General features: G+C 34.7%; 1 protein-coding gene across 5 annotated transcripts in view; it reads right to left on the bottom strand.

Moving 5' to 3' along the window:
- The window catches only part of PAPOLA (poly(A) polymerase alpha), a 43,301-nt gene that overhangs the window by 6,184 nt on the left and 19,554 nt on the right, over nucleotides 1-17,563 (bottom strand). For 3 of the 5 annotated variants that reach the window (XM_080594307.1, XM_080594311.1, XM_080594310.1), the window contains 10 exons: nucleotides 16,426-16,546; nucleotides 15,419-15,503; nucleotides 10,669-10,722; nucleotides 9,836-9,955; nucleotides 8,107-8,216; nucleotides 6,582-6,703; nucleotides 4,752-4,894; nucleotides 3,298-3,398; nucleotides 1,809-2,029; nucleotides 1,352-1,417 (listed from right to left, as the gene is read on the bottom strand). In XM_080594307.1, coding sequence (XP_080450433.1) covers nucleotides 1,352-1,417; nucleotides 1,809-2,029; nucleotides 3,298-3,398; nucleotides 4,752-4,894; nucleotides 6,582-6,703; nucleotides 8,107-8,216; nucleotides 9,836-9,955; nucleotides 10,669-10,722; nucleotides 15,419-15,503; nucleotides 16,426-16,546 — 1,143 coding nt within the window. The remainder of the gene's footprint in view (nucleotides 1-1,351; nucleotides 1,418-1,808; nucleotides 2,030-3,297; nucleotides 3,399-4,751; nucleotides 4,895-6,581; nucleotides 6,704-8,106; nucleotides 8,217-9,835; nucleotides 9,956-10,668; nucleotides 10,723-15,418; nucleotides 15,504-16,425; nucleotides 16,547-17,563) is intronic. The other 2 variants (XM_080594309.1, XM_080594308.1) reach the window with 2 other exon arrangements.

Here is a 17,563-nt window from a genome sequence, read left to right as displayed (position 1 = left end):
TCCTGATAGAAGCAGGATGCTCTTGGTCTTCTTGCCCACCTGAACACACTGGCTCATATTCAGCCAGCTATCGACGAACACCCCCCACTTTCTGATGGGCAGCTTTCCAGCCACTCTTCCCCCAGCCTGTAGCATTGCATGAGGTTGTTGTGCCCCAAGTGCAGCACCCAGCACTAGGCCTTGATGAACCTCATACGGTTGGCCTCAGCTCATCAGTCCAACCTGTCCAGATCCCTCTGTAGAGCCTCCTACCCTTGAGCAGATCAACACTCCTGCCCAACCTGGTGTCTAAACTTACAAGGAGTGCACTCAATCCCCTTGCCCAGATCATTGATAAAGATATTGAAGAGAACTGGCCATTACTGAACCCTGGGGGACACTGCTAGTGACCGGCCTCCAACTGAATTTAACTCCATTCAAGACACTTTGGTCCCGGCCACCCAGACAGTTTTTAACTCAACGAAGAGTACACCCATCCAGGCCTTGAGCAGCCAGTTTCTCCAGGAGAATAGTGTGGGAAAGGGTGTCAAAAGCCCTACTGAAGTCTAGGTAGACAACATCCACAGCCTTCCCCTCATCCACTGAGTACGTCACCTTGTCATACATTGCCTTGTCATAGAAGGAGACCAGGTTGTGAAGCACGACCTGCCTTAGATAAGCTCATGCTGACTGGGCCTGATCACCTGGTTGTCCTGTAAGTGCTGAATAAGGCTAAGGACATACCATTACCCTTTTCACTTACCAGTAAGCAAAAATATTGTCTACTAAATTACAATATACTGGAGGGGCATGGTTGGTTCTCTGAAAGTCCCCAAAGGCTTTGATATAACTGCATTAAATAATTTATATATTGGAAAAGACTTTACATACTACCATTTAATTTTTTTTTCCCCAAAAACTAAGAGGTGAACAGGTTAGCACCTGGCTTCAGGATTCTCAGCCCAAAGTGCAAAAATCTCAATGGAATGCATAGGACATGTTCTTTAACTGAGTAACATACATAGAATTTGGACTGCAGGCGAAGCAAGACATATAGACATTTCTGACCTAAAAAAATGAAATGAAACTTTTTTTTTTTTTTTTTTTTGCTGTGCTACGGTGTGAATGACCAAAGAAATCCTTATCTTTTGTAACCATGGATTTGGGCTCAGGTTAGCCTGATGGCAAGTAACATACTGCAATTCATTAACATACACTTTGAAAAATAACATAATTTTGATGTCTTTAGTGGAGAGTCTATACTACATCTACAAACACTATCAGTCACTCCTGATAAATAGGGGAAAAGCCCAGTAATTTTCACAAGGAGTACAAATTAATATAGACAGTTATATGGTCTGGCCATACATACCTTAGTTTCCATTTTTTCATGCTCATTCACATCTATACAGCTAGAATCTTCAATTACTTCATCCTGCTGAAATGCAAGCAAACACAAAAACTATTAAAAAACATAAAAACATAAGTAAAAAAATCATCAAGAAAATAAGAGGTCAAAGGGTTTTCAGACAGAATTAATTATAAGAATTAACATGTTATACTCAAAAAAATTGCTTTTAAGATAAGAATTTAGCATATATTTGTGCTAATGCAGTAAATGTGGCACATTAAGAGTATCAGCATAATAAAAACAACACTAACACCTAAGCAAGCTGAATACATAAAGAAGCTACGCAATCTGATAGGACATGCACAGACTATTTAACAAAATATTTGAAACCTGAAATATGAAAATCAGCACTCTGCAGCAGAAATGAATATTCAAAGTTTTGGACACTGCTGTGTTATAAACTTAAAATCTCAAATACCTCTTCAATTTTTATTTTCTTGGGAGACTCTTCTTTATGAGGAGAAGATGTCCTTTTCACTGCTGTGACAGGGCTAGGTGTTTTTGTTGCAACATTTCCTGAAGTTCTGGGTGATGGATTTATTGGATGTGCTGAGGAAACAACTCTGGAGATGGTAGGCTTTGGTGGTGGAGAAATGGCTGGTTGTGTGGCAGTTTGAGGAATGCTTTCACTTGAAGTACCTATGGGTAAATAATTTTAAAAGCTTCAGCAAAATTATGTTTGACAAACATTTCAGTTCAGTCACTGATGTTTCGGGTTGCTATTCAAAACCACTGTTATCAAATAGGCTTCAAGGAAGCGGTACAATTAATAGTAAAAGCATCTCATTTAGAACAGCACAGTTTAATTTCAATTTCATTCCGAAAGAGAATTCACGTACCAGACACAGGATAGCCATGTCAGTGACACTCTGCTAGGTCTAATTACCCCTGCTAAACAGCAGAGCATATAGTAGCCCAGATGGAGCTTTGTGCTAATATAGCTATATTATTCTTGGTACCCAAAGAAGTTTTATTATTTCTGTACTTAATGCACCGAGAGTGCCTTAAATCAAATCCAAGAGGAATCTGATGCCCCCCCCCCCCTTTTTTTTTTTTTACACAAACCTTAAGTTTATCATTGCTCAGGCTCAGAGCATGTAATTATGGATATGAAGTCATCAGGGAGCACAAGAAACATCTGACATTCTCTAGACCCTTTTGAAAAATGCTCCATATGACAAAGCTATACCCCATCAATTGAGGCCTACCTGAAACCAGTAAGTGCACATAGGATGTTTTTCTCAGCCCCAGAATGAGAAAAAAAAGTTACACTGCAATTTTTTTTTCCCTGCTAACCACCATCATGTGATTGCTTCTCATTAATCAAAATGCAAGAACAAACTTTTGCTTCCAAATCCAAAAAGAGTCATGCCACTTAAACTACATTTAGTGCTCATGAACTCATTTACTCATATTGATGCACCTGGGACAGGATAAAAAACTGAAAAGAACAAGACATCCTACATGTCTGAAGTAGGAGAGATTTCATCTTGGAAAGGCTAACTGGTCCGTCCCCTTCTGTATCTATTTCTGACTTGTGCCATGTATACAGCTAAACTTCCAGCAAGTCAGCTACTTTGTTAGGTAAACGTTTTCACCAGATGCCTTTGTAAAAATAAATGCAAAAATTGCTCTTGCAGATTTAGGTAAGGGGTATTTTTTTTTCTCATTAGACTGACCGACCTGTACACATCTTCTGTATTAGGTCAATGGAAAACTTTATTGTTAGTGTGAATGGCAAACAGATCTGTAAGAATAAACAAGTATTGGTACATAAAGTCTTCCACCATGATTTTCTGAGTCTTAAAAATCTTAGTTATAAAATATCTGTATATCAAGGAAAACACGTAAGAGCATATTACAAAAAAAAAATCAACAGAAACAACATACTATGCCATTTGCCTTACCCCCTGAGCTTTCACTGGAATTTGTTTGTGGCACAGTGACTTCAGAAGCCTGTATGTTGGTCACAGATGCTGCCGTTACAGCTGGCGCAGGACTGCTTCTGCTAAAAGAGAGAAAAACAAAAACACTGAACATGAGTAAAGCAGGCCTATGGTGACATCCACTTTTCACAATGTGTGTGGCCAGTAACAATAGCTGACAAAATTTTATGCACATTACAGAGCACAACACAAAACTATGTCATAGTATGAAGACAGAAACGAGCGTTGTCAACCTAGCATCAAACTTAAGCAACAGAAACTATTTCAGATATTTAATCGGAATCACTTCCAAGACAACTTTTTAATCGAGTAAGAAGTTGCATTAAAAACGAAAAAGGCTAAAATTAAGGCAATGTCTGACCAGATGAGGTACAGGGGGAAATATTACAATTATTTTCCCCAAAAGATGGAACAAGAACAACGTAGATGTAGAAGGACTGGAATAGAAAGCCTGTTTTTAATCTACACACTCAGTTATGACTATAATATAGACATCCTGAGCAAAGCCCCAGGATTACACATGATAAAGTAATTTTTATTTCTTTTTCATGAAATAGGATAGCAGTATGTGTTTAAAAACCAACACGGGGCAAGTTTTACTTCGAATACGATATCTTATATCATGCTTGGAAATTATATAGACTTGCTCTAATAGCATGGTCAATGGCATCAAGTATTGAAAATTATTTACCAAAAAAGACCACTAAAAGAGCACTTGCGAAAAGGAGCAAGTCCACTGAAGTATTTTACCCTTCAAAATATCCAGTAATACACACTTAATACTGCACAACCGTAGGAAATCAATGTTATTAACTTCTGCGTATCAAGTAGACAAACTTGAGAATTTTCAAAGTCAGAATCCCGTTTAGTTGTGCAAATCTAAGTTTAAATAGAAAAAGACTTAAAACACAAAATTTTGGTTTAAAAAACATTAGAACGCACATTTTGAAAAATACAAGGGTAAATTTTGTTCCTAAGCTTGATTTGCATTAATACCATCAGTAATAGAAGTAGCACTACTCATTTTCCAGACAGAAAGCCTGTACTTCACTACTGTTTGACATTTTGATCAAAAACTCAAGTAGATCTTCCTCATTATCACACCTCAATTTCGTGCTCACTACTTCTCACCGCCTTGTTACTAAACTGCCCCCAAGTTTTTATTTCACCTTTTCTACACTCATTTACCCAACCTTGTAACTACTCCCCAACTGAAGTCTAATGCCATGCTCCCCATGCCACAAATTATGTCCTAATCCAGTGTTCAAACTGGAAAGACAGATGCATGAAAGTTCCAGTTTGGAATATTTACACCTTGACATACAGCAGTATCTCATGTATGCAGTATTTGCTATGCTTTTAATACAATTCAGGAAAAAAAAAAAAACAGAGTCAAGACTGAAAGCTTTCATTACCCCTGAGAACTTCCAGAACTGTTCAATGGACTCGTCTTCATAGCACTAGTAGGTGAAGGCACAGACGTGCTGTTATCACTATCCATAGACAAGTCTAGGCTGCTGTCATTCAGAGCTGTCAATCTGACCCCTTCTGTTGAATGCTGCCATCCACAAGACAAAAGAAAATTACGTTAGTCTAAATGCTTAAAAAATCAACTGAGATTCAAATGACACAATATTTCAGTTACGCAAACTTACTATCCATTAATTCTGTGAAGAAAAAATAAACGAGAGGTGATTTAACAGGGATGAACTTACACCATGAACTAAGCATCTGTGTGCACTGAACATAGTTATGCAAGTACATTTTTAGAAGAAACCTGAAAAAAGGAGCATTAAAAAATGCAAGATTCAAATGGACAGCTTTCAAATCCTTTTGTATGTAAATAACCCTCCATCACATCACTATAAGTATTTACATTTTCCATGTTCACAATTCAGGTAAAGATTCTACCTAACCAATGATGTTCAAAAACAGAAGATAAACTGTTACTATATTTAGTGACTGTAATTTTGGCTTTATTTCAAGTTTCTTTTTCTTCTGGGCTTATAGATGCTGCTTTCACTAACTTCAAAATTGATAATGATGTACCCCACAAATTAGACTTTTGAAAGAACACAATGAATACAAAGAATTTAGAGACTGATTTAAACTTCAGATAGTTGAAGGATCAGTGCTGAACATCAGTGGAGGACAAAAACCCTCTCATGATGTACTACTTAAAGAGATGCATTACATAATGTTTTGTAATCTGAAATGGACTGAAACAAAGTACAAATTTGTTTGTAACCCATTTCCTATTCTTTAAAACAAAGTGTTTTATATTAAACAGCTATAATAATAAAGCATGTTATTCAGATATACCTAAAGCAGATTGTTTTGTGAAGAGCAAAACTATTACATAAACGTGCATTATTCTAGATTAAGCTGATATAAAGAAGCAGAGACTTGAAAATAAATTGTTAAATTCCATATTCTACCCCCTTCCTCCACTGAAAGGGAAAAACATACCCAACACAACTTAATTCAAAAATTAACTACATCTTTCTCTTGTATAGCCACAGAGGTAATCTGCAGGTTGGGGCAGAAAACCCTTGCTAGGCAATAGGCAATTTTCTGATGTCAAAACTGTCTTTTACATCTTTTACTCTTAATTTAAAAAACATACAGTATCAAAAATTGCCAAATTGCAGGTTGAAGAACACCTTCCTTCAAATCCTTGAAATATTCAACAGCAGTTACACCAACAGACTTATAAAAAAAACAGCATCAAGTTCAACATTCTACTCTGCTTCTATTTGATGACTTGCAATTTTTCATTTACGAGACTTCCAGAAACATCTGAGTAATAACAATGTAGAGGAAAAAGCTTGAGAGAGCAGGAATTGCTTGATAGGAATTGCTTGATTGATAATTATATTGGTATTGTTACAGATGCCTCCTCTAGTTGACGTGCATGTGAAAATGGCAAGAGAGCTTTAAAGCCTTATAATTACCTACTTTAAATCTGTTTAGTTTAGGAATGCCAACAAAAGATGGTAATATTTCAGCCAGCAATCTTAAGTGAATAAACAGTCAAAGATACTATCCATAGTGTTGACATTCTGGGAAATCTAGTGTAATGTTTAGTGCATCCAGTAATACTGCTAAGAGTCAACAAGATCACATTGCTTAAAAAACTAAGCTTTCAAAACATCACTTAAGTTCTTTGATGAGTAAATCTAAAAGGCTGGGAATCATTTCCCAATGGTTTTTTTCTTCACTGTTCTCATATTAGTCAAGTTTACCTTTTTCTTTTTCTGAAGCACGTGATTAGGTAGCAGTTGATGAAGTTGCTTACGTTTCACATGCCTTGCAGCAATCTTCATATCCATCTCAAACATCTTGCTGTTTATTGCTTGCCTATAAACTGCAGAATTAGAATAACATCAATATGTATTGAAGCATTTTGCAAAGTCCACTTATTCGCCCAGGAAGAAACAGTTTGTGTTACAGAATATTTGTCACCCTCAGGAACAGGTATACTGTTTCCTTGTTCTGGAGCAAAAAAGTGAACTGTCTACTATGTCAGCACTGACAGCACAAATATAACATGACTTGCTTTAAAAAAAAAAAACGACAAACGTGGTTCTCTAAACTGTATTTTTAACTAGTTTTAACAGTGACAGATCATAAGACAATTCCTCATTTCATCTCAACTGGACTACAGATAGAAAATAAGACATCCTCATAGAAACCTACTTTTCTTCTGTATATGGATCTTAAAGATATCCTGATTATGTTAAATCAGATGCAACGCAAAATCTGATTTATGTCTGCTCTTGAAAACATTTTTCCTTTCTTCCCAACTAAGGGAAGAAAATTAAAATACAAAGTTGTCACAATCCAGACTACTCTGAATTTATACCCAGTAGAAGTTATGTCAGTGGACAGGATATAAAAACCTCACATTAAACAGCTTGTAAAGAGGACTACGGAATATTATTCAGTGGATATTCTTCACTTTCCATCAACTGCTGGAAAAGTTAACAGGAAATGACTGGGTTGTCATTAGGAAAATGCTTTAAAAAGTGCTTTTCAGGACTATGTCCAGATAATGTAAATCATGAGTAAAGCACATGCTCAACTACATGTTTCCTCACTTCCAGTCTCACCAAATCTCAGAAATCCAGATGATAGCTTGCATTTATGTAGTACTTGAACCTACTCTTTTAACTTTGTAAACATGTAATACTTGGATCTTAACTGCAGTTTGTTTAAAGAGGTAAATCTGTCTAAGGTAGCGTTACGCTCTGCAGAGTCACACTCTTTAGTTGTCAACAATTCACTCCTTACAAGTGCCTTACAAATTTCTTACATACATTTTAAGTGATTTTCATGAATTAAAAAGTTAACATCAAAAATTCATCCAAATATTTCTTGCACTGAGTGTTAGATGCAAAACTAAAACCTATGGAACCACCTAGCTAGTATGAAATATCATGGAATAAAAGCCATTTTACTCTAGAGTCTACTAGATAACCAGTTTTAACCCACTGTTAAATTCAGTTTCACCAAATATGAAAACATTTAAACTATACATATTGTCAAAATGAGGTTAGGTTCAGTTGATTCCATATATCAAATTGTCTGCTTAACAAAGATCACAGTATAATTTACCATTTTAGTGAGATCTGAAAGACTTTTGTTCACTTTAATCAATTTTTCTACGTCTAGATACAATTCTACTACTGAAAGACTAGATTATGAAACAAAAACAAGTAACAGCATTAAACAAGCTTAATAACCAAACATCTAGAATGTAGAACTCACCTGTGTCTGTAAAAGACTGAATGTCGTAAGTAAGATCAACGCTTAAATTTTCAGAATTTTCGGTTTTCTTGAACACCAACCCAATCACCCACATTGTACGGTATTCTTCCCTGCAAAATTTTATATTAAACACTCAGTTCTGACAGAATAACTGAATAATCTAGCAGTTATTTGCTTCAACAGCTAGTTTTATATTTTTGCTCCACTAGCACTGGGAAACTAGACATAAAAAGGCAAAAAACAGAAATTAACTTGATGACCTTGCCTTTTCATTTGCAATGCAGAAAAGTAACAAATAAGACACACCTATTTCCCAAACTTAATGAATTAAAATTATCAGTAAATGATTTCATTTAATTGTGCTTCTGCAGATTGATTCTCTCATTTACAGGAGTTACAACTAGTCATTGTAACTGTACAGGAAAAGCAGCTTTTCAGTACCTTATCATGAAGTCAAAATACTTATGTATTTCCCAACTAAACAACTTCAATATTGCTACCTAAACTTCTCTTCAGCTTTCAAGTTTCTCAGCTGTAACTGACTGCAAAGTGCAGTTTTCAGGTAAGAAGCACTTCACTTTGACAGCTCACCCTCACAGAGTATACATAGAAAATGAACAGCTAAAGACATTTTATGTTTTAGTTACATGTATTTTCCCTGTAAGTCAATTTCAGAACTATCCCGCTTTCCGAACAATTAATGAACAAATTTAGAAAGGCAGGTGAAGAAATATAATTATTGATATTGGGAAAATAACCTTTTCTAAAAGGCTTGTACATACCAAGCCCTCTGAAATAAGAGCTACTAAGTCTGATTGTGCATACAGCTGTAACTGTATTTACCCATTAAAATGGTGCTTAAGATTTACTATCTGCTTTTACAGATTTTCACTTGGAACAAATTTAACTTATGTTTTTATTTATTTATTTATTTAAGGTGACAGCATACTGTCATTTAAAGCATTTGATCTCTGGGAAAAAAACTGTAGATGGTAAAGAAGGCTTTTCAGATATTCCCTACTTCCCCACTCTCACACTTCACATAAAAAAAAATACAAGTCCTTATAAGATAATTACAACACTAGATAGAAAATAGAGTCTTAAAAAGGAGTGTTCTGCTGCTCCCTCCTCTCCCACTCATAACAATGATCACAGGTTTTGGGGCTAAAGGGGAAACAAATGGAAAAACAAATACAATTCTAAGCAATTTGAAGTGCTTGGTATTCTCTCCACTGTTCCCAAATCTATAAGAACTCTAGCATCAGCAATTAGCAAGTTTAAACAATATGCATCTAAACTGCTAAATTTAATAACATCACATTTACTTATTCAAGACTCACTTCTACTGTGCCTGACGATCTACTCAATTCTCAGCACTGCCTTGTAATTAGAACTGTCATACCAACTGATACCAGATGCTCAAACAACAGCAGCTAAGTAGCGGTAGCTAACAAGGAGTTAGTATTATTAGCAATTATGCAATTAATACAGTTATCAGAAAAATAACATTCTTAAAATTATTTTCTGGGTTAGAAACATTCTTATACAGAAGAAAGAACATCTGATTTTACAAAGAGTTCTTCAGAACATCTTACAGCTCTATGATGTTAGCTGCTCTCACTAAAAATTAAACCATTTAAGACTAAAAAAAAGTTTATTGATTAATGTATTGTCATTTTAGCAAAGCAAGTTCCTCACCGTTACATGAGAAAACAGTAGTTTTGCTTACTTGTCAGGATTCTCCTTGGGTGCTGGGAATGACTGTGGATTCACATGAGCCAGTGTAATGAATTCATTCTTCTCCAGGTTTCCAACTAGAATACGGATTTTTGATTCCACCAATCCCACCCTGCATAAATGTCATTTATTAGCAAGTTCTCATTAATATGAAATAGAAACTTTATATTAGGCAAAAATCCTCAGCATTGTTTACTGAAGTATTTGAGACTACAAATGAATTAGCACACATACATGATAGATTAATTCAAATCAATAAGCCAAGTAAGCATGTTATAAAAATAATGCAAAGCGGGCTTAAGAAGGCCCTGAAGCTCTATGGCCTGCTTTTACAAATGGAGTTAAATAGCGATGGATAACACATCAGTAACAGGCAGGCGGCAAGAAACTCCCATGTATTTCTCCAATATTCTTTTGGCTTTAGATGTTGAATTTAAGACATGAGGAAGTTTCCAATACCTGACAATGTTAAATCTTCTTTAATAAAAAAGAAGAGCAGAAATGGGAGGAGGTATTTTTGACTTGAGAAACCTTATTTCTAGAGATTGAAAATAGACCTAGTCACACTTAATTAAAATGCATAAAGCTTAAGAAAATAGGATTTGTAAAGTAAACCCGGCAGTGTTGTAAAGAAGCAAAATTCAGCCAATTTACTCCCTAGTTCTTCATCTTATTGTTTTTCAGAAACGTACCGACTTCACTTAATTTTATAACAGTGAAGTTTCACATTTTCATTAAAAGATAGGCTAGAATTGAATCCAAGTATGACAGTTTGTTTGTTGTTGTTTTTTGTTGTTGCTTTAAAATAGCAAGCATTATACTCACCATTCTAGTCGCTGTTTTTCTGTCGGTGCGCTTGCTAGAAGTACAATATAATGCCTTTGGAGATAAAGACAATATGCTATTCTATTTATGCTTCTAAAACTAGACATTCAAGCTTTATTATTAAATTTCTCAATAAATTTATATTGCAAACTATGGATCGTTAGTTTAAGTACATACCCTATAATAAAAAGTAGAGAAAGGGGCTACGCTCCCAAGCACATGAATAACATTTCTCAAAACATTTCAGCTTTTAGGGACACTTGAAACTACACTTTAATACCAGTAACCTTAAAAAAAGGCTAGCAACGTAGAACCAGTTGAAAAACAGTACAGAAGCTTCAATACCTAATGAGAACAAGGATATAACCTACTACTGTTGAATCTTTTCTAGTAAAAAGAATTGTTCACAATTATTTGTACATAAATCTGTTGTCTTACAATATTTCTGAATAGTTAGATGAGTGGTTAGCATATATTCGTCAAAGACAGAAGTAAAATTATGACTGTGGTTTACAAGTTTAATATCCTCATTTCAGAGCTGTCTAAAGATACTTATCTGCAACTTCACAAACTTTCCTCTAATGATAATTGTTAAGCTCCCAATTATATTCCAGGATAACCAGTGTATACCCTCTGTAAATTTCATAGAAACAGTATATAAAAAAAGAATGGTATTTTAAATCAGTGAAACCAAGGGATGGTAGAAGGAGAGATGACTACTGTGAACTTCAATACAAATCTTTCAAATCGAGCTCATAATTGTGGGGCAGGTAGAAAACCTTCATGTCTACAATCAGTTTTTTTCCAAAGTTTAGGATGTTAAAGTTGACTTCCCAGCTAAATCACCAACTTGCCTTTACTCACTACACTGATATGGTCTATTAGGTTACTTTCTGAGCAGGATTTAAAGATCAGTAGTAACATAAATGATTATACCCTAGCACTTTTACCTCATATAAAGTAAAGCAAAGTCAGCGTTGGTGAAAAAATATGGTGCAAAGAGTCCTCTGATGCTATAGGCCTTCAAACTGTAACAGTAGATCAAAATCAAAAGACCAAACTGGTAACAACTACACACTTCTGTATTTATACATATAGGCGGAATACGGCGGAAAAAGGGAGAAGAAACTGATAAATGCTAGTCCTTTAAATTCAGTCAGCAAATGTCAGTGAACTATGAGGATTCAAAAGGAGAGATCTGAAGAGACTTCTTCCTCTTTTAAATAGCATGGTTTGTCTATTTATTTTTGCATTTTGGCAGTATTTACCTCTTAGAATAAAGACGTTAAGGAGTTTTTCATTTTATTTTACTGCAAACATCCTCCTTTCAATTACTTGTTCAGATACCACAACTCAATTATTCATATTCCTAAAAACTCTGAATTATTGCTTTAAAAAATGTAAGAGAAACCCAACAGATTTTTCCCAAAATGTTAAATCTGAGAAAACACACATTCTGCCAACTCAACTGGAATTCAGCAATGTTGCAGAAACACTTTAAAAAGAAATAAGAATAGTGGCCTTTTCTCAAATTTTGTGCAAGTTACTCATTTCTATGAGTTTCTTTTTACGGAGCACTAGAAAAGCAACTATCATCCATGTAAGATTCCTGTATCATACCTACCACACACAAACACACACACTTGCAGAATGCATTTAGTGGAAAAGACAACTGAAGCTTTTTGTTGTTTTTAACCACATATGAACTGAAACTGACAGATCTGCAAGTATTAGAAGGACCTAGTTTTTCCATGTAATTACCAAAAGCTGCTCTTAAAAACATACTACTACTAAAAAACTTCAGAAAACATTGCATGGATTTGGTGTCCAAGTCTCAACTAGCTGTTGAGCTCCTTAAAAAAAAAAAAAACTAAGCCCTAATTATGAGAGTAATTATTTGATATTTTTGCTCAGGTAATGCTGGCTGTAATATTTAATTGAAAAATAAGAATATTTAATTCCCACCTCCAGCACAGCAAACACACATTTGTTAAACAGTGCTGACGGGGAATTAATCACTGGAAATCTGCTACTTCCACTTCCAGTAAGGCAACTTTAAAGCAGCTTGTACTTTTAATACATACTTCAAGGTCCATAAAGGTGCATAAACGTTTGCATTAAACAAGGGCTCACGGTCTCATTGGTAAATTTTACAAAGGCAAGATTAGTTATCAATTCTTCATTTCCAATTTTATCACAAAAAGTACATCTAACACAGAAGTATCCATCACAATAAAGAAAAAACAATTTTGAAGCTAAGCTTCCATCTCAATGGTGTTTAATATTATATCGATATACATAGCATTATTTTGAAGTATTCATTTTTAAAAGAAACTGGTGCTTCTTCCCTCCCACCATCTCCCTGTTAGCATTGTTTTTATGAAAAAAACAAATGTAGATATTATGTAATTGTCTTATAAAACACCTGGACCTACAAAAATACATATTTTAATTCATACTCTTTTCTGAAAAGCCTGAGGGCACATGATCTTGTTTATTCAAGTTTATCTGCATTAAGCTTCCCAGGATCTACACTTTCACTAAAGCACTGGATAATTTAAGTCCTATCAAGGCAAGTGTTCCAAGTACCTTTTTAAAAGGTATGTTTATATTTATCTATTTAGAAGGACATATCTTTTTAACAGAGAAACAATAGACTAGAGCTCGTTAAATGAATGTCATTTCTCTCATCACCACACTGTCCTCTTGGTTTTAAGTTCTAATCGTTTCATTCTCCTGTAACTTTTCATTAGTAATATTTTATGTCTGAAATCATTCCTGTCGTTTCCCTGTAAAATGCAAGTATATGATGTCATTGTTCTACCACCAACTGCAAATTTAAAACCAGATAAAGGGGAGATAGCACATTACCACTTCCTAACTCCAAGTAATTGTTGACATTAAAAAAATGAGAAGATTTTCCTGTTTTCCTAATCTGCAATAGACTCCTTCCATGCAGGTATGCTGTAGCCTCCAGATTTCCTTAGCCACACACATCCTTCAAGTTTGCTTATTTTAAGCAGGGCCAGTAATGCAAAAGTATTTCCAGTCAACATAGATGTTTAGCAATTAACTGCCATTGAGACTACTAAATCTAAGCTTTAAGGAAATAAACGCTTTTAAAAGGTACGTCAAAGCAAGGATGAGGTCTTCTCTTATCCAGCAGAACACTACACACTGCTTTGAATTTCAGCAGGAACAAGTCAATGACATCTACAATTTAAATAGGAAGAGAGGTGAAGGGGATAGAAAAAAAACACAAAACATCTAGCTTTCAGATGGAGATTTGACCAATAAAGCCATATTTAATGCACATTGTCAACCGCATGTAACTATTTTTTAATTAGTCTATGCTTTAAATTAACTTACTATGATGTAACAGGAAATCTTGAGTAATTCAAATTAAAGCAGGCTCCTTAATACCATTCACAGTTTTAAAAAAGAAAAATGGGGGAAAAAGCAAAAATATTTTGTGCAAAACATACAAAACCTGAATAATCAATGAGGGCAAAAAAAACTTTTATTGCTCTGATAAAACGGCTGCAACAGCTTGCACACACAAGAAACTATACTAAAATGGAGATTACGTCAAATAACATTAAATGTTTCCTATTTTTTCCTAGTTTTGAAATTAAAAAATGTAGTAGGGACACATACTAGCAGTGTCTTGAGCAGAAACTGACTTGTCTGCAGCCCATTTTTAACTTCTAAAAATAACTTTGCAGTGCCCTTTTAAGTATTTTCAAACTTAACCTTCAGGGTACAACATAAAAGCCATCCAAATGTTTTAAAGCTTTTATCATGCAAAAAGTATAGAAACAAAACACAGACACATTATGAAGGTCATCAGTCTCTTTTAATGGGGGAACTGTATATTTCAATCTTTTTTAGATTAGTACATAACCAACCACCCAACACAGAAACAACTGTAAAATATATTTGATCTTGAGTCAAGAAAAATGGGTCTCCAATTTCAACTGAGGGCAAAGAAGATGTAGTCCATATTTTAATAATTCAAATTTATTATAAAAATACAACTTTCAGCAAGTCAATATACATTTAACAAGCTTCTGCCCCACAAGCATATTACTAGAAACCCTAAAAATGTGTTGTGAACTTCAGTATTCCCCTTATTGTAGAAACATTACAAAATTAGAGAAGCTAGATGTGAAAGTGTATTAATATGAGCCAAAAGCCTTAAGCTTTAATGAAAAAGTCTAGTAGTAACTAGTACATCTGGCAGTTAGTCAACACAATTGCAAAAATCTTTTATTATCAGAGTGAACTGTTGTCTGTATTGACAGAAGAAAACACAGAGTTTCAAGTATGTATTCATTTTACATATTGACCTTCAGAATTAGTTCTTTTAGTATCTTGTTTCCTGGGAGCCAAGACCCTTTTTTAGAATACTTACTGAAAGCATTAAGTAACTCTTCTGCTAGTCAAACCAGCTGACATAACTTCGTTTTTATTGGTAGCATACCAACCCTATAGTTAACTAGTGAAATTCTAAGTATCTGGTCATGGACTAAGAGGCTTCTGAATTACACACTGAAGACAGAAAAGTTATTTGATTAAATTAGTCATTTTATAATAGAAAGAATAGTGCATTCACTCCTCCTCTATATAGTCTAACAAAACACTTTTTGGTAGTCATTCATATGTATATTTAAGATCCTGTGCTACAGAGCATCATTAGATATTGTAACTGATAAAAACTTAATATTCTGCCATGCCATAAAATACATACTTGTACTTTTGAAAGAAGTTTGGAGCTTCAAAAAGTTTGGACCACTCTGCCTTACTCAGCAAAATTTCATCTGTGATAGCAAGACCTAAATTATAAAAAAAATTTAAGTTTTTTTTAAAAATCACAGTTTTATACCCAGATAAAAACAGTTTATTAACTTAGCAAATATTATTATAGATCATTTTCCCCCTTCAAACTAATTTATCAATAAGCTTAATATTCTCATCGGATCTTAAGTGGTTATTTATACAAGTCTTTTTTTTTTTTAACTCTGTAAAATACATTCAGAAATGTAACATTAACTGATCAGACTGATGAGTACAGACATTTTTCCTTTGTAGTGTACACAGCTCAATCTAATCTTATGTGTCTCAGTCCAAAGAAGGTTGTGATTTTTTCCTTACAGTACTTGAATAAACTCTTGCGCAAGTGTTGTACAACAGTGGGGCAAAGAAACAATGAGAAGACGAGCCACTGCACTGTCTGCAAGAGCTACTTGCAAGAGCTACTGGGAGTCACCATCTGCATCAAGTCTACTCCTTGCTTTGACTACATTGTCTTTTATCTACTATAATTATCCAAGTAGATTACTAAAATAAACTAGGCAATTCTGAGCAAGTATATTGTCTTATATTAAGACTAGTAACTGCCATTAAGTGGGATTATTACATTTATCTTTTATGTGGCAGGACACAACCTAAAGCCACTAAAATAAACCTAAAAAACAAAAGACATTGGACCGTAATTATGAGTTTCAGAGCACAAGGCACTAATTAATTACCCTCAGTTTCTAAAAGTGAAAGATAGATCTGTAGAAGTCCCTCCACAGAATTTAGAACTTTAAGCCACGTAGGCATAACAGACTAAATTCTGCCTCTCTCAAAAAGAATTCTCATGTTAAGAGGTTATTTAATATCCTTCCTCCCCCACCCCCAAGCATACCCACAATGGAACTGTTTTAAATCTTTTTGAATACATTTATACAGAGAGCATAAGATAATACTTACCTTGTTTAAATTCCTCAACCATGACCATCCGTGTGGAAACGGACACATTGTAGGTAGAGTTCTGCTGTGGGTATGCTGGTGTAATTATAGGCATAAGATGGTACCTATCACTGGGGTTTACCTACATATAACAACAGCCAATCAGTTTTCTTCAAGCATACACATGAGTTAACAAATTTGGATTTCTCCCTTTGCTAAAATTGAGTCTTAAGTTCTAAGAGACCTTAATTTGTAGACCAAGCAAATTTACAAATAGTTCAGAGAAAGTTTAGAATACAAGGACAATGCTTTCACACAGGTGATGTGGGAGGACCATAAGCTGTCAGCACATCAAGTCAAGAAATACCAACTGAACAGAACCACTTCTCTCTCTTTAGTAGAAACTAGCTTGTGATCATGTCAAAACATGGAAACCATACTACCACACGAGCACCTTCAGAGGAATGACTCTCTTCAGACTTTGTGAAAAATATTCTATACTTTATTTCTTTAAGACTATGGAAAATAAAGAGCCAGCCTAAAAAGAGAGGCTCTAGGCATCCTGAGAGAAGCAACGCTTGCATTAATATATTTTATTAAACAGCACATGGGAAACAAAAAAAGGGGGGGACAACACACACACAAAATACATTTAAAATAGTGTTAGGGTAGTAATCTTGTAGATGGCAAATTAAAGATGCAGCCCCGTTGATGACTTGTCCCACTTTAACTACACAGTTCTGTAACATCACACACTGACCTCAAACCCAGCAATAATAGTTCGACTTATGAACAGTTTTTCATCTTTGCCTCACATTATTTAAATGTGGACTTCTGTCAACCAGAAAAACAGATGGAAGGGACTAAAGATCATATGCAACTCAACCTCTGGTGCTTACACTATTTCCCCCAAAAAGATAAGTTGAACACCAATTATTGCAAAAATGGTAAAACAGCACTAAATACCTCCACACTATTGCCCAACCGAAACATCAAAATATGAACTGCATGTCTGTAGCAAAATATTTCTTTGACTACCTGAAGGATATTAATATACAATGTCCTTAATATAGGTGCTATAATGATAGAGATGAATATTATAAATAGCATAAAAAACAACTGAAGACTTCAAGTTACCATCTTCTTGGGTCCAAGATGA

The sequence above is a fragment of the Anser brachyrhynchus genome, assembly GCF_964034855.1.
Source record: "Anser brachyrhynchus genome assembly, chromosome: 5".
Classification (NCBI taxonomy): Eukaryota; Metazoa; Chordata; class Aves; order Anseriformes; family Anatidae; genus Anser; species Anser brachyrhynchus.
Note: the sequence above shows the minus strand (reverse complement) of the source record. Positions and strands in the feature narration are given on the sequence as shown.